The sequence below is a fragment of the Polyodon spathula genome, chromosome 14 (genome assembly GCF_017654505.1).
Source record: "Polyodon spathula isolate WHYD16114869_AA chromosome 14, ASM1765450v1, whole genome shotgun sequence".
Classification (NCBI taxonomy): Eukaryota; Metazoa; Chordata; class Actinopteri; order Acipenseriformes; family Polyodontidae; genus Polyodon; species Polyodon spathula.
The window spans coordinates 15,464,243-15,484,817 of NC_054547.1; the positions used below are offsets into that span (position 1 = coordinate 15,464,243).

The following is a 20,575-nucleotide window of genomic DNA, read 5'->3' on the forward strand; positions in this document are numbered from 1 at the left end:
CTTTTACAGTATAGGGTGTCATTTAAATTCTTCTGAGATAAAACAACAATAGTTGACCTTGAAGGCAGTCTTGTAAGGGGGGTGAGCTGTAGTTTGGTGTCAAAGATACATTTTCTGGCCTTCACTTTAAATGTACTACTGTACTGCTTGTTTCATTCCTAGGCTCCAGCTGCAGTGGGATTCTTGCTGTATGGCTGGAATGTGTCGTAGTACCAGGGAGCAACTTACAGCATTCTTTTGGAACCGAGCAAGCTGGTGTGTGTGTGTGTGTGTGTGTGCGTGTGTGTGTGTGTGTCTTTTGTATGGTGTGTGGAGGAGGCAAGCACACTGCAGTGGCTCAGCAGCTGCTATGAGACAGGCAGTGCTTTCTTCACTCTGATTGGTGATGAGTTTGTCTCAAGGTGTGTCTTCTGCTTAACCAAGGGCCAGCTCCATTGCTGCTGCAGTTCTTTCAAGACTCCCTCTGTCTGTCATTCAGGGCTGGAAATAAGGGCACAAGACCAGATGTTTTAAACTGGAGGAATTACCTTGTGTACTACTTATGAACTGGTATTTCTATTTATTTTGTGGTTTTCGTGGGCTTGGCATATTGGAGGAAAGAAGGGGCAAAACTTAATAGGACACACTTTTTTGACACTGGTAAGTTAGCATGCTTTATTGTTTGTATCAGTGTTAGTGTTTAACTCTTTCAGAGCTAAGTATGCAGAAAGTTAATTAAACACATTTAAATGCTTCAACTTGTTTAGAATGGTGGTAACCACTCGGTTACAACATACTACGACACCCCCAACTTATACTGCTTATACTGTCTTAATAATGTTATACTATACATGTGATTGATAGGATTAGGAGGCTGTGTGGTCCAGTGGTTAAAGAAACAGGCTTGTAACCAGGAGGTCCCCAGCAGGTCATTTAACCTCCTTGTGCTCCGTCTTTTGGGCGAGACGTTGTTGCAAGTGACTCTGCAGCTGATGCATAGCTCACACACCCTAGTCTCGTATCTTGTAAAGCGATTTGTGATGGTGGTCCACTGTGAAAGGCGCTATATAAAAAGAAAGATTATTATTATTTATTATTCATGTGATAGTGTTCTCTAGTGTTGAAAAAGCATAACTTTTTGAATGGACTGGAATTTGGATGTGGTTTAGTAAAATTACACAGATTTTAAAAAGTTTATTTTATACTGGGCATAGACACAGTGCCAAGTGCTACTTTACTGCAAGGCACTACTATATAATACTGAGAGAGAACTCCATAGAACAGAACACAGTTAGGGGAGTAGGCAGCAGAATCTAAAAACTCACTTTCTAACAGTTACATTAAAAGCAAAACTGCTTTTCAACCATAGATTTAAACCAATGGTTACATGCATCATTTTCAAGATGCTATTTAGTAAAAGCACTGAAATGTAGGTACAGAGGAGATAAGCTGGTCAAAAGGGTTTCTTTGTAGTTGTACCTATCCTGCGATCCTATGGCTTCTGCTAATGGTTCTATATAACCTTAAAGCCCCATGTGTAAATATGAACTCTAATTATGATGTCGGAGAATATCCTTCCCCTTCACTACGCTATTGCGGAGTGCTCACCTTTCTAGAGTGCTTGTGATGCAGTATAGCATTATACATGATATGAAAACTGAAACAGATTTATTTTACAGCTCTAATGACACAACTGCTTCTATGCTATATATTTTAGTTCTTCCTTTTTTGTTATTTATTTATCATAACAGATTATAAACCAATTTGTTGAATTAATTGTTAGGCTGCATTGACAGTACACCTACTTATGATATACTGTGAAATGTCCCTTTATTAATCTGCTGTCCTTATTAAAATATGATTCAAACAGTGAATAAGGAGGGGGCACTGTTTTATAATAATAATAATAATAATAATAATAATAATAATAATAAATAATAATAATAATAATAAAAAATCTAACAATAATAATTCATAATAACATGCAGGATGACCCACAGAAGCAACAGCTGTTCAGACCTGACACAGTTAATAGGATAATAAATGGGATGGAGTCCGTAATTACAGAATGATAAAAAGCGTGTAGTTTCAGAGAAGCCGTAAATTTCACAAGCGGTCCCGTTGAGGTTTACAGTCATCTCAAACCCAATATTTTTTTTTATTAGTCTACTAAAAATGGACAGCATAAGCCCTGTTATCTGTAATAAATTCTGCTTTTAAAAGATGGAAAGGAGAAATGGTTATTCTACCATGTTCAAAACTCTGACGGGTAAGATGAAGTAACAAGTGCTCCCACACCACTAGCACCCTGATAAAACACACATACTTTCTTTGCTGGAGTGAGTGATTCTAATTTCACTGAGAACTCCTCTTAACACTTTCTGTGCCAACGAGCTTTACTGAAATGGCAGGACAGGTGGGAGACACAGAGGGAAGATATAAGTGTTGTACTTTCTGTATGTTTTCTTGAACAACGAAACTGAACAAAAAACTGTAAATTAACACTGCACTGAAAAAGACACTGATTTGACTAGTAGTAAAAAATGATAAATACTACACTGCATCACTTTTGCTTAACTACTTTTTATAAACATATAAAATCTCATTTGCTATACTCCGTTCAGGTTTAAATGATGCTGTGCCAACTCTTCATCTGTATTGAAATAGATATGTAGCGGGCCTACTTTTTCATTTGAAAATGGAAAAGATACTGAGTCTTATATATTATATTAGTGGGTTAGATTCTCAAAGATATTTACTCCAAATTGTCATCCTTATAAAAGTTTATCGTGGTATTTTTGCAGTTTTATCATGCTTTTCTCGTAGTTGTACTATGCATTTACCATCATTTACCCAGGTTTGCTGTGTTTATTAATATGTTTTACCATACCTCACAGTGCTTTACAATGATTACCTGGGCTTTACCACCTGGGCTTTACCATGTTTTTATTATGCTATTACACTTTGCTATGCTTTTATCATAGGAAACTTTTATAAGGGCATTAATACAAAACACACCCAATAGTTTCCAAACCAGAAATAAACAACTCAGACATTTAGTTTAGTAGCTTGCGAGCAGTCTAAAGTGGTGCATTATTCATTTCAGATTTATGAATGGTGTTTTTTCCTTTCATACAAAAATATGAACTCATAATGATTTGAAGTAAATAGCTTTGAGAATCGGTCCCACTGTGCCAAGAGGCCTTTTTGATTTCCGATTTTACACATTTACAGATACATCAAGTTTGATCCAGAAACCTTTTTAAAAATATTGCCATGCCTAGGAAGAGAACAAAGGGAGTGTGAGGGTCTGTCTTGTTATGAAACTTCCACAGTATTTTGTGGGATTTGTTTATGAGAACATGATAATAATTTTTTATGGCTCCAGTGCTCTAACTGGAATGATGCTGAGTCACTAGGCTATGCACGTCAAAAGAATATGCCGCTTCTAATAATATTTAAGGTTACATACATTACTGTAATATATTATTTTCAACACTCTTCATTGTGCAAATGTGCTTGCAAAATCTTGCCATGAATCAATGCGGTCATTTAAGCAAATGGAAACAACTTGGTAATGGCATAGATTATCAGTTATCTTAACTTTCTTGTTGTTTAGATTCACTGTGTATATCATTTTCTGTTTAAGCCATCATATTAAGAAGTTAATTCCTGTAGCTTCAATATTGCTATCAGAATTTTAAATCTGGTACCCCACAGTGTAACCGCTAAACTGTCCCCCTGCAGCTCGTAGAATTGCTTGCTATGCCCTGAAGCAAGGTACCAGAATGTAGCCAAATCGGCAACAGTTGTTTAATACTGTTGGCTTTCTCAAGTTCAGTCTCAATATTTCGCTTAAGTTTCAGTGAAGTACATTTACATTGATGCACATTTACGTCATTTAAGCACACTGTATGATATTTCTTAACAGCTCATCTAAGTAAAACGTTTGTGATGTCATATCATGGAAACTGTCTCCATGTAGTTCTAACAAGCAATGATGTCACACTGATATAGTACTGATAAGCCTAGTTTACTCACTACTAGAGCTACTGAAGGCTATGCCACTTGTCTAGTTTTGATAGTGCTTTTAGTTCATTGTGACCTACTTTCACTGATGCCTATCATTTAAATACTTGGAAGGGGTTATATTAGTCATTTCCTGGTCAGATTTTTGCTTTTTTATTAAGAAAATGCAAGGTATCCATGATGACCTAAGAATGTGGGAATTCAAAACATGACATATGTTTTTTGTAGCTATTCTAATATGTTTAGGTCATTTTTCTAAAAAATAAAAGTACATGTTTTAATTTGTATATAGTATAATGGTCCCTAGTCACTAACCCAATGAAGACACCACCGCACTGAAACTCACGGTGAGTCATACAATCAGGAGCTTGCTGGTTCAAATCCTGGTTGTGCTGAGTTATCGATCTAGGGCCCACCAGGCGTCAACCTTTGTGTTTCCATGTGTGGCTTCAGTGAACACTACTGGTTAGAAGCCCCAACAAGTCCAGGTGGAAACTTCCCAGGCTGGGCCCTCTCCTCAGATCTTTCAGTAACTTAGTAACATCCCTTTATTTAGGTTTTGCCAGTGAAAAAAGGTAATTGACTTGACAGTGGAAACTGTTTTGCATCCGTGAGATGACATTTTTAATTGGGAATTTTAAAAAGAAAATCAGGGTTAATTTTATAAACTGATTTAAACAATAGGGATACAATTTCAAATCTGATGCTGCTATTACCTGTTTAAAAAAAAAAAAAAAAAAAAAAAAAACTGCTTATTTAGAAGCAAGTTTAAAGGTACAGAGGTAAATATCCTGGAAGAAATAAATAAAATATGATCACAATTGTAATGTCAAGCAAAAACTACAATACACAGAACTTTAAATTAACTGATTCAACCAGCAACAAATTTTTTATTTGCTAGTATTATACCATGTTTGTCCTTTACCCAATTTGCTTGTGTTTTTTTCTTTACATTTGCACTTGTTTCGCAATTTGAATCACACATTGGAGTATGTGGCAACCTCCCTGTGAAGTAGGAGTGTTTGCCATCCTGTATGACTCAATCCTGGAGAAACAGCCCCATCGGTTTTGTGGGAGACACTGCTTGAGATGGACTGTTTGCTTTGTACAGAGAACCAAAATTCCAGAAATGTTGCAAATCTGTTAAAAGCCAAGAGTCAGATACCAGCAGGAATTTGTGAATGCATCAGAGCTGATTACAGTTTCACAAGCAGGTAAGCGTGGATGATTCAGAATGGCATTACAAAGTATACACACCACTACCCCAGACAAACTCCCACTGCTGGACTATCCCTTGTTTGTTGGCATTATTGGCACAATCCTGTCAGGTAGGAATAACTAAAATGGTAAACTAAATTACTAGATAAATTCTATGGATTTTGGCACTTGTTGTGTATGCATTTGATCACTATAGTTTTTCATACCTTATAAAACTAGTGAAGTCAAGCAGACAGTGACTTCGTTTCTTATAAGTTTTAGCTGGCAGTAGTTCTATTAGCAAGTTAATCAGGTCGGTCATTGGGTTGGCCTCCATTTTGGATTCCTAGGGTCAGGATCTGGCACCACTATACTAACAATCAAAACCCTGGCTCTCAGATTTCCAGTACTTCAAAATTACAGAAGCAAAGTAAGAATTGTTAAAACTGGTATCTGAGGCTTGGCAAGTAGTTGATAAGGAACAAGGAGATTCCAGAACAATGAGTTTCTCTCATTTTGCTTGCGAGTGAATTTGGCACACAATGCAAGACAGTCCAAAAATACAATTTGTTTAAAAAATAAAGCAGGATCTGTGATTGATTCCACTCTGACTCGGGGCTCTTTTACTTTTTAAATAATTGGCATTGGAAGATGTCTCGCCTGGCAGACAGCGCGGTGACATCACTGCAGGCTGAGTGTGAATGTCAACAAGAATAGAGGAGCCGGTTGCTGTAGTGCTACGGGGCATATTTAACATATTTCCCTTCTATTTGATTGTTAATTTAGGTAAAGACCTGGCTTTTTAGGTTTTCATGTGCTTGATGCTGTTGTTTTGTACAGATGGGGATGTTTCTTAAACTTTTTGCTAAGGATTTGTTACAGTTTCATTCTAGAGAGTATTCAGTCGTTTGAGTTTTGATAAGTCACGACTGTAACCCATCCCTTTGATGTGACAGCTGTGTTCTCAGCTAACTACCGTGATCATATTTCATTTCTGAAAGACCAATTTGTATTTAAAACAGGCACGGAGGAAAACGTTTGTCAAACAATTTAAGATGTTCCTTTTTGTTTTGCTACATATTCTGCTATTGAGTTTTATACTTATGGAAGACAAAAGTAGGTCAAATGTGTTTGTTCTACTCTTTGTATTATTAGTATGTCAGATTTCCATTAACATTTGTGCGTATATATAGTATCTAATCATCAGGTCAAAAACAACAAATAAATGGTTTATCGCATGAGGCAGCATAACCCCCTGCCTTATAGCCAATCTTGGTAAACTTCGTAAGTAAATTTAGGGAAAACTAGAAAACTGTAAAGCATATCTCTGACATCTAGCAAGAGCGGAGGGAACTGCATTCAACTTCCTTATATACAGCCGGTATTGGTTCTGCAGCATGCAGTTCATTGATCCACCTAAAGGTTATATATGCTTCAGAAATTCCAAAGTAATTACACATTGTTTATGATTCCATAAAGCAGGTGCATGCATTCATACAAACAGACTCAATCCTTTCTTCATATAAGCTGTCACTGTTTGTAAAATGTTATCGTGTAGTGTTGTTTTGCGGTGCACGTTAAAATGCGGTTCACCGTGTACTGCGCTTGCCTGGGCATATGCAAATTATTTTAAGTCAGAAAACAAGGACATGCCCATCTGAACTGGATACAATGTACTGAGTTTGGACTTTAAAGTTCTTTTTTAATATTTTTTTTTTCACAATTCAGCAAATGTATGTGACTTTAACTGATGAGCAACACATTGGGTTATCTAAAATTGTCACTATTCACTAAACTTTAAAAGGGTCTTGCAAAATGTGAACAGCAAAACCCTGATAATGAACAGTTTAACGAATGGCAGCCTTTGCCATAACTAAAACAGTGTTTAAAGCAAAATAAAGTAAACCTGTAATCTGTTTGTTGGTGTTTCTGGTTTAGAATTGTGTTTCTGGATGTTAATGTGGTTACTTCCAGCAAGGTTACGTTATTGGGGGAAACTCGTTGTACCTACTAATATAAATCAATATATACATTACCTGGCTCTTTTATTGGGACCTGTCTACCTGATTTAGCTTTAGAGATACAAATTCCATTGGTCATGTCATGTGAATGAATTGACAAGCCATTAAATGGAAATGCAAGGGCTGGACATGAACCACAAACCATACACATCAAAGACGAATGTCTACCATTCAACTAAAGAGCAAGCTTTGTAGTTGAGAGGCAAGTACGGGTCTTATGCTGATGTCAGTATTATTAACTCATTAGCCACTGGGAGGAGATCCATTACAATATGATTCCTACAGTACCCCTCATATAGTTGGAGCAGCACAATAGCAAACTATCAAAAATAGGGAGATTCAGTAGAAATCATGGGGGCAGTACCACAGTGGCAAAGACAGTCATGGTGCTGTAGGCTGCTCCAAACATCAGTCATTAGAGTGAATCAGCAAAGGCAAAACGACAGGAAACTGATCAACAACAGAGAGTAGCTGCAAACAGATATACATCATCACTATCCTCTGCCTAATTCCACCAGTTGTGTGAAATATTAATGGCGGAATAGATTAACATCCCTCGAGACACCTTCCAGGAAAACGCGGCCCAAACTGATGTTAGGTTCAGCTGCAGTGGCCCTTGCTGCTTTACCACGAAAGCACTGAAACCTTACTCCGCTTTCTTTCTGAGAACGGGCATATTTTTGTGTGGCAAAGGGGCCTATAAGGTAAAACAGTGCTGCAGGTATCTGATCACAGGATGAAGGCAGACTGTACTCATTCAAATAATACCCCAGCACCACCTGTATAAAAAAAATGAATTAAAGAAAATAAAAGGTGCACCTGCCAGCCCTGGTCTGTGCTATCAGGGTGATCTATCTGTGTTCTTTGTTGAGTGGAGTGATTATTTTGTTTGATACAAAATAAGTGCTACAAGGTACAAGTATATTCTATGTGTGTGATGAGGGCAGGATGTGATGTTGCATGATTGACTAAATTAATAATCACTTATTTGGTTTATGATTTTATTTTTTTAATTTCAGTTGTCCTTCACACTATGTGGTATCTTAAATTTGGAAACAGTTAATTGTAAAAAGGAGGGACAAGGTTCTGTTTTCAAGTATCCTGAATATGACTATGAACATGACATAGAAGTTATTTACTGGCTATTAGTTGGCCACTGAAAGACTTGCAAGTCATTCATTCTCATACAAGATTGACCTGATATTATTAATCATATCTTTTGGTATTTTTTCAAAAGAAATAGATTTTTTTTCTTTTATAGCTTTAAGTAGAATTAACACTGTAATCTTCTACACTTCATGAAATGGCTTTCAAGCATGCTAAAATAATTCCATCCCATGTGTTTTATCTGCAAGTCTTCAAATCTCATTATCTCCATCACACTTATATATGACTGCAAAATAATATCCTGTCTTTTACAGTTGCTTTTATAAAAACAATAACACCATTACTGGAAACCTAGGTGTGTAGATGTACTGAGATTTGGATATTATCACAACTAACATTTTATTTTATTTTTTTTACTATCCTGTTATCTTTTTATGAAGTTTGCCGTCATTCTACGAATGTAAATTTAAACACACAGTAGAGAATTGGAATAGGCAAGTTCATGACTTCTCTATGTCCCAAACACTGCATCTGGATACACATCTCCATACCCACTAGTACTGCCTCTGTTGCATGGTTATCTTTGCTAGTGTCTCTATCAGTACTGCACAGGTGCACAGGAAGGCTACCATCTCACAAATACCACCTCAATAGAAGATCATATTTAGAAAAAAATAAAAATAAAGTTGAACTCGAGCCCTAACACGTTCCAACCTCCTCTCTCCCCGCAGACCCTAATGTGAGACAGTGCTGCAGTTAAAAGATGATTAACATATTATTGGCTTGTACTTTGGCTTGTTTACCCAGCTTTGGCCACCAAACCAATGATGTGCATTTACTGCTTTAAAAGGATAGCATTTTATTTTCTTTCTTTTAAAACCACCTTATCTGTATCAAGTAAAATAAAATACAAGTAAATGGAACCGAATACATTAAGTGTTGTTTAACATGGAGAGGCTTTTAAACTATTAACATATATCCTATTGCAATATCTAGATAATGTAATCCTGATGTATACTACCAGTTGAAGAAATAACTGTGGATAGCTTGAAGTAATCCATATAGGCTCATCTGTGAATTAAATATTTAATCACTTTAATCTTTAAATCTGTTTCTTCAGATGTGCGATTGGCTCTGAGAGTGGTTGGATACCTTTTGTGAACCTAGTCGATTAAGCAATATCTTGAAGAAACATTCGAGGCAATTACCCAAGAGAATCCTCTTCCTCTCAGGGAGATCAGGCCTACATTCTCCCTAAGGCCCTGCTCACAAAGCTACTCATTATAAAGATTGTTTTTAAATTGTTCTGCACCGTTACTGACAAAGTCGGTAACTATCAGGATAATAATGAACAGGTGATTGATGCAATTCAGTGGGATTCTCTAGTGCTGTAAAATGCTCTATTACAATCTATGTGTTCTTATACCAGTTTAGTAGATCATTTATAAATAGGTTTGCTTTTAGAAATAGTACACACTTTTCCATATGGGGATGAGGTAACGCAAGCTACATTCTGCCATATATTCACAAAGAATGAAGTCACAAGTTAATAGAATCGGATTGGCCAAATTGATTTAAGGAGAATGAACATGCACAAACTCCCTTGTGTGTTGTCTTCCCACAGTACTTTGAAGGTCTGTCATATACACGATTTATACATTTTACATTTAATCACTGAACTTCAAAACAATACTGTACTATACTGTAAGTACATATGAATTTATGCACATTAAAATAATAAATACCCTTCAGCAAAATATGAACACATTCCCATGTCCAGAAACCAAACTTTCTGTGTAACCTACCCCATACACACTTTTTGTAATATGAGACCTATGCAATGCCCTTGTTAAGATGTTTCACAACTATCCCAGGAGAAATCCATTGCACATGCAGAATGGAGATGAATGATGAGTATTTCTATTGTCTTCTCACACACCTGTGTGACTGCCTAACCTGTATGAGCTCTTAAAACCACTGACCTACCAAAGGAGACTGCTTAATGTATCAGCTGTTAATACAATTACCCTCTACAGAGGTGAATCAGCCACAGTGGGACTACTGAGCTAAGACTTAATGAATTCAGTCCATCTTGTTAGTTAGCAAGGTCAGTGCCAGGAGGCTGGAGGTGTTTCTATACTGTAAGAGGTGTCATTCAGCATACTAAGTTGCAGCATATGGATTATGGCATAAATAGGAGTATTTTTTTTCTGTACAATAGCTATAAGGATTTTAATTTTTATTAATGAACGTTCAAATTATAAGAACCATACTAATTTGGATGCCATCCGAGCTCAGGAGCTAAGCAGAGTTGAAACTGATCAGTGCGTGAAAGTTTGCAAAAGCTCAACTCATGTCTGAAATGTAATGTGCTATACCATTGTAAAAGATATAGCAAACATACACTCGAGTCACATTATGTGAGTAATGCATGATTATCAGCTGTTGAAAAAGTTATCGTGAACGAATGGTAATTACAAGTTGATGGCTCATTAATTAGGTATTGTGCATAGGGAAATAGTAAAGCATGGTATTTGCATAATGTTAACCTGGGAATCTACACAAGTACATTTACCTTGACGTAAACCATGGTGTTTTGGCTAAAATGTAAAAATAAACATGATCACTTTTCATTCCATATATGTGGAGATAGGACATCCCTGCAGAAATGGTTCTAGCCCCACCCCCCTGCCCCACAAAAAATATGAAACATTTGTAAATTATGTTTATCCAGTATATCACTTGTGTAAATGTCCTTTATTAACACAATTAAAATATTTATTTTGACATCTATAGAGTGTTAATGAAATATTTACAGATTACGCCAAATCTGTAAATACTCAAGCAAAGGCAAAACCTAGTAGAAAATCAGTGAAACAGACAAACATTTATTTCAATTACAACTTGTGGGGTAGTGGCGCCAACACAATCCTAGCAACACCATTGCTTCAGTCTCATCAATAAGTGCTGCTGCAGTTGAGCAACAACAAAAAAGGTGAAATGGTCCAGGGACAGCATTAAAAGGGCCAATATAGCTATAACTACCAGGTCAAAATACTAACTGTCAGCATAGACATAGAATAGATGATATCAGATGTTGTATCTAATAACGATAATCACTGCAGGCTAAGTGACTGTCAAATGTATTATTTCTTTTTTCAGCCCCTGCTTTGCGTTATATACCTCACACTTAAAAAGCTGTAAAAGCAGGTTGCTTGCACATGCTTCATCACCTATTGTAATTTGGTGCACATAATTTGCTGCTCCTCTGAACAGCTAGAATTCCAGCAATGCAGGTAAAGGTGCCTGCCATCAGAGACAGCGTGCTAGCAATCACGGCTAATTGAGGACTGCTAAATCAGCATGCCCTTGGTGTATAATTAGAGAGCATTTGAAGGTAGTCTGCTTCAACGCTGCAAGCCAAAAACGTTTCAAAGTGCTTTGATTGTTAGTGTGCATTCTTTCGACATTGTTTCTTAGGAACTTACATTCAGGAAAAAGAAACATTTTTATAATCACTGTAATTTTAGTTTTAATAGGGAGTCTGTAATACTATTAAACTATAAAAAAGTTATACTCAAAGAACATTTTGGTAGTGATACAGTTACAAATAATTGTATGATAAATAGGTAGTGCTGTTTTAAAGAGTTCATAGCTATACTTTTTTTATACTAAACAGTGCTACAGCCTTTATGTTTTGCAATGCTGAGGTCTGTCGTCATTGTTTCACTGATACAATGAATGAATAGGTACGGTTTAAAATTAAAGAGTGATTCCTTTTCAGATTCACTATCGAGCCAGTGTGTTCAACAAGATTACACTTCCTGATAACTTGTAATGTTTAAGAGGGTTATCAAGTAAAATCAATTCCCCTATCCTCAGCAAGAATTGTACTCTTTTGATTTGTTGTTTTGTTCAGTGTTTTAATTTCATGTATTTTCTTATACATTTCCGGCACTACAAAGTCTCCTCATTGGTGATCCGCACGTACAGTTCACTGCAGTGTGCCTTTCAGAGGAAATGCAGTATTTATCCCTCCAGCACTCCCCTGCCCCAGAGTTTCAGTGAAGCAGGATGGCGTGTGGCCAGTTGGGTTCTAACTAGTGAGGGAGTAAATAATACAGAAGAGAGGCCTTGTAACTTCTGAGACTTCAGTGGAGAACATGGTTCAGAGAATGAAAGTTCAGCTGCACAACACAGTGGTACAAAGTGTTTTATCCAGTGGTATCACCCGTGACTCTCCTATCCAGGGGTATGTCACGCTGGTCCTGGAGTACCGTCCTTATCCTGGTTTAACAGGTAGTATAATTCAATGATTTAGTGCTTAGGGTCTATTCAGTGGCTCTTTGGTTGTAACAAAGTGAAAATGTATTGGAAGTCTGAAAGACCCATCTTGTGTGGGACGTAGATTGCAGAAGATCCGGTGACATGAGCTCGGTCAGGTAAACAAACAGAGGAAAAGCCCATATAGAGCCATGGGGAAGAGGTGTGAACTGAAAGCCTTTCACAATGGGATTTGTGTTGCATTGACATGAATGGCTAGGAGGAATGAATTTCACACCATTCCCTCACTCAGGCATTGCATGATTACAATACTCCAGGAACACTTTTATGCACTGTAATGCAGCTGGTCTGTTCTAATCAGATTGCTCTTGTTTTACAACTGTATTGCTACCACTTTATTTTACTACCAGTTAAGCATGACTTGTATTGCCCAGCGCTGGTCACAGTTTTATGGGGTGTTGTTTTATGTCACATTCAGGCTTAAGGGTCGTAGATTGCTAGATGTAGTTTGGCAGATGTTAGCTCCACGAGGGACCATAAGAAAGCAATGACACCTGCACACATTCTGATCTTCAGACTCACAGCAACATGTAGGTTTGCTGTTGTTTTTAATTATGATTGCATAGATAAAGTTATGAATATATTTTGAAACTGAAACTCTCTGGTACATGTTTTGAAGCAAGTGCAAAAGCAATTGAGTTTTCAGTAATTTAACTTCAACAAGTTAATGTGAATAATTTAAAAACAGCATCATATCAGTCTCATTAAGCTCCAGTATTTGACTAAGGCTGGACAATCTTTTTGGTAGAAGTCAAAAACAATTGATGTGTATAGAAACATATACTGAAGCAGCATGTAGTCTGGTAATACAGCCTTTTTTTTTGCTTGTGTTTTCTTTTTTCTTTTTTTTTTCCACACAGGTTGGTTAGCTCAGATCATATACGACATTTCAAATCACTTTTTATACTTTTATAATGATGCAGATTTTTCAAGTACAGGACAATAGCAAAACAACTAAACTGTTGCCCTGGGTACCTAATCGAGTTCACTTCTGTATGTCATTGCAGCTAAATCAGTGAAATCAATATTTTAAAATATCTGCATGTGCCAAATTAAGGATTTTAAAACAAAATATCTTTCATGCAAGAAAGGGAAGGACATGGTCAGTGATTCATCTTGCTAATAAGAGGAAAGACATTTCATTTTAAACTTTGGTTAGCACTCCTTTGAGAATGCTTCATTGGTATGTGCAAGGGAGCTGGAACTGGCATAGATCCACTTGCTTGGCCTTTAGCTTTGGAACTGTGTGAATGAATTGGTATAAAAGCCTTAGTTTTGATGAATGGGAATGGGATTGCCAAATTTGAAAAAACTCTTCAGCTTGATGCATCCAATGATTCTGTTCCCCTCTAAACTCTACTTTTAACTCCAACCCATAACACTTTTTGTCTTTGATTTCCATCCAGCATCGTCGACAAACTTGCTTTTGGCAACTTGAAAATTCATTTCAGCTATGGAATAATGAGTGTGAGTTGTAGTGTGACAGCTTGATGATTTGTGTTTCCCAGTGGGAGGTTTACAAGACATATCTAAGCTGTAAATTACATGTTTGCATGACTGGAACATGTTTATACATCATACACTGCAATTACAGTCTGGCTTGGTAGAGCTGACTGCAGTTCAATAAACCTGAAGACATACACTTTCAAAAATAGTTTTCAGATGGAGTTGTTCATATGTAAAGTGATTGTAGGCAAACAAATCTTATCTGTGTGTGTGTTTATAAGTGCTTGGTGGCTACCGCTAATCAAGTTGAGGGTGTAAGTCTTGCAAGTCGAGCCGTACAATGAGTGTAAAAGAAAGTACACTTTGAACTTGATTAGAGGTAGCCACCAAAAATGTATAAACATAAATCATTAAATCTAAATAGAAAAAGACACTGATATTGCCCGATATTAATGCACTTAATCTGTTTATATATCTGTATAAATGTTTAGAATGCTTTTTTCCTTGTTGCTAATACTGTAGGTTCCCATGGGGACGTGACTCTGGTAGTACACTAGGTTAAAGAAAGTTTCCATGACTTACACGCAGGAAGTTTGTCACTGTTTCAATTGCTTGGTCATTTCACCTCTGCTGTGTCTTCTGGGTGATCAATAGGGGAAGCAGATGATTAGTTAAACATTGAAATGACCAGATTTGTGCAAAACGTACTTCAAAGCAGTGCTTGCAAACAGAGATGTATTTAACTTAGTGTAGTACCAGATATGTTTTAAATAATACAAATACATGATTAAAATAATGATTGTTTTGTCAAATCTAAACATTTGAGACCTATTGCATATGACAAATTGAAGTGCACAAGTGTATGAAGTGATCTAGCTACAAAAATGTAGCTTGTTATCTTACAAGCTCATGTTGAAAATATCAGCTGTAGAGGTGTTAAAACAGAGCTTGAAGATATAATTTAGAGTAAAACACCCTAACCTACATCTTATAGTGCAATGTAGTGACAAGTGGGTTTCAAAGGGGAGGCAGGTTGTATCCCTTGAGGGGTGAAAACAAGTTGCATTGTCAACACAATTTGTGAGTGTGCACGGAAAGCTAAACTATGCAAGAATGTAGGAAACAGATACCAAGGAATTATAGGAATTTGTGTTGGTGTGAAATTGTACATGATTTTGGGTCCGCATTTTTATATATAAAGCTTCAAATTAAATATACTTTTAGATGTTTTTGTTCTTGCCTTTTGCAGTCGCTAGGTTGTCTTGAAATTGCCAGGTTGCATGAAGTTGCTGGCTTCTCGATTCCAGTAAGCTGGGTACACAACTGTATCCATGGCAATCAGTAGTGTCCTTCAGGTTTATTTGAGACACAAGGGTAAATGTAATCAAACAAGTAACTGGATTTGTCAAAGAAAACAGAATATACCCATGTTTAAACAAGTGAACTTATTTGCTCTGTTATATGGCAAGCCATGGAGACCGTATCGTACAGCATATTAAGAACAGGGAAGCCAGGAGAGATAACAAATTTCAGCAACTCGGAAATAAGTTGGCAGTTTTAAAACATCTGGAAGCACCTTAGAAAATGTCAATAAAATGCATTATTTGAGAGTGACATACTCAGAGCCATTAGAAGCATCATAAAAAGATAAGAGGCAGGACAATAAAACTGCAATCTGAAGGTATATTCAAATTCAACATTTGTTATGAGTGTCAGCCTCTTCATGACAAGTGTGTCCTTTGCTGTTGACATAAAAAAGGTCAGAGTCTTCAGCAAACGGTGGTCTCTGCAAGACATACTGGGAAACAAAAGTCACAGCAAGGGACATCTGCAGTCACTGGCTACAGCAGCTGATTAAACATTTACAGCTAATAAAATGCACCATTTCAGTTAAGTGCCTGAATAACTCTGCTTTAATACTTTTGAGAGGCACAGTTCATACAGACACTTATAAAATTTCCACTTGACCATTCACCGCTTTAGATTTTACTGCTGACCAACAATAAAACACCTTGAACCCTTTTTTTATTGTTGATCTGACATAAAAAGATAAGGTTGGGATTTCTGATGGTGGATTTTAAGCAGAACACACTATGACATGTCATTTTTTCTTCACTATTCCCTGTTAAAGCATTGGGAGGTTTAACTTTTTAATCAGCTTTTCAGCAGCATTTTCTCTGCTCGCCTTAGGGTTGTTTAGTTGAACTTTTCGTTGACTTAGTTTCTCCATCCAACAGATGTGAAGGAGACCGTTGGGACAGAAGGATCCACCATGAAACATCTGGCCATTTCAAAATGGTTAACTCAGCTGGATCTCCTGGAGTACTGCAACCTTTTTGATGAGGAGTATGATGGAGTAGAGGTAAGACTTCCACACACTGTGTAGATGTTAAAAAATAACTTCTCAGGAGCTCAAGTTGTCTGGTAATACTTAAATGAATGTTATGGTCCTTTGACCTTGACATTTCCATGGTATGGTAACTAGTGTTCATTGCTCGTACATTAGAAAAACAGTCCAGCGGTAGATCTGCATAAATAGATTATTAAGACAGTTGATTTAATCAAGTGGCCTCAAAGGTGTGCCCATGGGCAATTTCAAGTGAAACAAGTGAAGAAACAGCTGCTTGGACTTGTGGTGAATGCTGCTTTTCTTAAACCTGCAGAACAGCACATAAAATCCAAGCAGCTGTTTCTTCAGTTGTCTCCCTTGGAATGGTAAATTAGCCCCGTCAACAGCAATAACCCTCACCTGTGGAGAGCTTGAGCTGAACCAGGGTAAGCAGGTTATGCAGCTGTAAATTCCTTTTATTTCCCATTTTAGAATAAGTAGTTAGTAGTGCTTTACTTTTTCAGCAGGGTATTAAAAAACAAACCAAACCAAAACAAACAAACAAACAAAAAACAACCTGTACAATTCCTTACGTACTAATGAAGTATTAAATAGCACTGTGTTCGATAACCCTCTGAAAAAAGAGCCAAGTCACCATATTATCTGTTAAAAGACTGAAAATATTATATATACAATCATGATAATAAATATATTTTACTGTATAGTAATACTAAATGAATCTGAGGAATGCAATGGCATTTTAAACCTTATTGTTTTCAAAGGTAAAACTATAAGAAATAAAGTCAACTAGTCAGACGTTTTGGCTCCTGCCTTACACTAGCTGGAGTGTTTGTCTACTTGACTGTTTCTTGCAGTTTTATCTGATTTGAGTGTGTTGAAGTAATGGATGATTTACCTAAAGCTTTGCTATTTGAGAATGAGAGCTTGGCTTCGTAATATCTGTGACAACCGATTACCAATATTGCTGTCAGTATAAACAGCATTCCTTAACAACACCCATAATTAATGGCTGTGCTGAATTAGATTTGTGTTCCAACACGTTAATGAGTCCAGGCACTATAAATAATTTAGTAATGAAAAAACAAAATCAATTTCCTTTGTTGTTGAGACGCTTTATGGATTTACATAACTCCCTATAAATGGCTTTCTGTTTAATTAATGGTTAATTTAACAGTTTACAGTATGAAAAAAGAGCTTTTCTGAGAGTCCCTTGAAAGCGATATGAACTGTGTATAGTAAAAAGTACATTGTGCATTTAAAGCAATAGTGCATTTAAATTAGAAGTGTCTTGATTAGGGCTGCTATGTGAACAGTATTATAGTAATTCAATGGATTTTACAAATATCAGTAGAGATTCAACTGTATGCGGGAACATATTTTTGTCTAGTCTGAATCGTCAATGTGTCATTTGAATGTGGAAATTGGAAAGTGAACACAAGCAAAGGAATAAGATGTAGAACAGGAATGAATAATCATAGGTGGAGCCAACACCTACCCCGAACACACAAGAATCCTCACAAACTGTTATACCAAAAGAAGACATTGAGAATGCCTTCTCGCCAAAACAGTGTGTCAAAGTATTTTACTGTTTTCTGTTTGGTATTTCTGTACTGTATATCTTTCACTGTTGTATAGTTCTGGGTGTCTCTTCACCGAGCCCTTGCAGTTGGCCTGTTTATAGAATAAGTGGTCTTATATGTGGACCCTGTTTGAAGCAAGCGCAATAGTAAAAATAGCAATTTCTCATGCTAGAAACAGCTTTGTTAACAGAAAGCTGTTAACTATTCTGAATAGTTTTCAGCATGTTTCATACCATTAAAATGACCTGCTGACAGGGGTCTCCGAGTGGCTTACCTGGTAGAAGTGTAGCCGCATGTGTGCAAGTGTGCGCAGGGTGAGCCATACAGTGTACGTCCATGTCCTGGCTGAGCGAAGTAGGCCAGTCTTCACTGGGAACTCTGAAGGGAGTATCGCCTTAGCTCAGGAGCTCCCGCGGGTTAGGGAGGTAAAATCTGCAGGGACTGTTTCTCCTCATTGCTTTACAGCGAACCCTGCTGGCCAGGCGTCCAGTAGACACCTGCAGGGCTGGCCTTTGTCCTCCAGAGGTCAGTAGCTCACTGACATCGGCTCTCGAGTTCCTGAGTGAAAAAGGAAGCTGGCTTGATGTGGCATTGGAACACCCACTGAACCTTGAGGTCTCCTGAACTATGTGGGGAATTGCTGCAGTGAGGGGAAAAGCGACCTGGTGCAGCAATATAGGACCCAGTGCAATAAAATGAATGTTTAATTTAGACTTTATGGGCCTCTTTATTATATTATCTGTAAGCTATTAACTTTACAGCGATTATGATGATGTAGATGCTATGCTGAAAACATGTATTGTATACCCTTCAGCTAGCCGCAACCTCCTGCTGCCTTAATGTATTTTTATTATTGCAACAATTTCAGTTTCTCTTATCAACTGTTTAGTTGTTATATTGCTGCAACTTTTATTTATGTATTACATTTTTTGCAAAATTTATGGGTAGCCATGTATCTTTAATATTCAATGAATATATAACTGACACTAGTGAATATATAACTGACACTAATTAAAAATAACACTTTCATGTTTCCATATATTTGTGATATATTATTGCAACTATTTTTTTTTTTTTGTAAAGATGTGGTCCATGCAGAGTCGTTTTACTAAAACACTCCCTCGCTCTAAACATAACTTTGGAAATACCTACAGCATGCAGAGCCTGAAGATACGGGTTCTTGATAAAAAAAAAAGAAGAAAAAAGTGTGAATTACTGAACTTTGTTGAACTGTGTTTAAATTCTGATGAGAAGATAACACATGGGGAAAAATTTAGGAAGGGTGTATTCCAGAGCAAACTTTGCACCAGTTTCTTTGCAAAGGTGCATTTACACAACTGGGAATAGTGAAGGTGTATATACAGTAGGAGCTCCTTAACAACTCCATAATTTAATTTAAGAAAATAGTTTATCTCTGCACTGCAGAAAAAACTCATGGTTACCAGTGTATAAAGCACAATAAGACTATGGTGTTTTCCCTGTGAAAAACTGTTACAGCAAAAACTAATGCTAACAACCTACTGTTATGAAGCTAAAAGCGAAACGCCCCCAAAATGACACAATTTTCCTGATCCTTATTTATGTTCAATAACAACAATTTTACATACAAAAAAATCCAATCAGAACTTTAGAAAGTGCAACTTACCCTTATCTAAAGCTCCTAAATCAAACAGATTTCTAATTTTTTATTTACAATGTATTTGTGTCCTATCTATCTGTCTATCTATCTACATATGTGTGTGGTATATGTACATATTCTTAATATTTTTTTTCTTGCGTTAAAGATATAGACATTGTATTTAAACTGTGCACATACCATAAATCATAAAAAAAATAACTTTCAAATTTAGTGTCAGATTAATGAACACACTCCGTTCCATATGTGTTGGTAACGGCATCCACTTTACCGGTTTTCTAATTATGGATGGAATGTTAAATAATAAACATTTTAATTCATGCTGTTTCGTCAATATCAAGCCCATAGGCTAGCTTGTAGGCCCCAGTGGTATTTCTGTTGTCAGCTTTGCGTTGTGATTCATCATGCTGTTCTTGCAGGCAGAGGAGCAGCATGTAGCCTGCAGTCAAACACTCTTGTCAGCACAGGATCTGCTACTCTGAGCATCTTGTTTAGCTGGTTGCTGCCTGATTACCTTGAACAAACCTTGAGGTGATGGCATCTGTGCTCTCTATACTTTTTATCATTCAGGGATGTAGAAGTGACTGCCATGGGGATTAGCTGCAACACACCGTAATTCAAAGTTTACTGCTCATGTGTTGATGCGGTGAGATTACAGATCTCAGGTGCAACAGGAAAATTATTTTCCGTGCACAGCTGTGAATTGTGAAAGTTCTCTTTTCATCACCAAGGTGATTGTATCACCCAGGGGCTGTCCTTTTGCAGGTACCTACTGCTGTTTTTAAATCGTTAAAAGAGTGCTAACCAGAACTTATTTTCAATATAAAACATGTCTGTGAAATCAACCAATACAATTCCAGCACATCTTATGTATAGGTGTAACCCC

General features: G+C 36.9%; 1 protein-coding gene across 2 annotated transcripts in view; it reads left to right on the top strand.

The window, feature by feature from the left end:
• The first annotated feature begins 440 nt into the window (after positions 1-440).
• The window catches only part of LOC121327326 (breast cancer anti-estrogen resistance protein 3 homolog), an 82,109-nt gene continuing 61,974 nt past the window's right edge, over positions 441-20,575 (top strand). The window contains exons 1-2 of one of the 2 annotated variants that reach the window (XM_041271285.1): positions 441-639; positions 16,361-16,485. In XM_041271285.1, coding sequence (XP_041127219.1) covers positions 16,396-16,485 — 90 coding nt within the window. In that variant the 5' untranslated portion in view covers positions 441-639; positions 16,361-16,395. The remainder of the gene's footprint in view (positions 640-16,360; positions 16,486-20,575) is intronic. The other variant, XM_041271284.1, reaches the window with a different exon arrangement.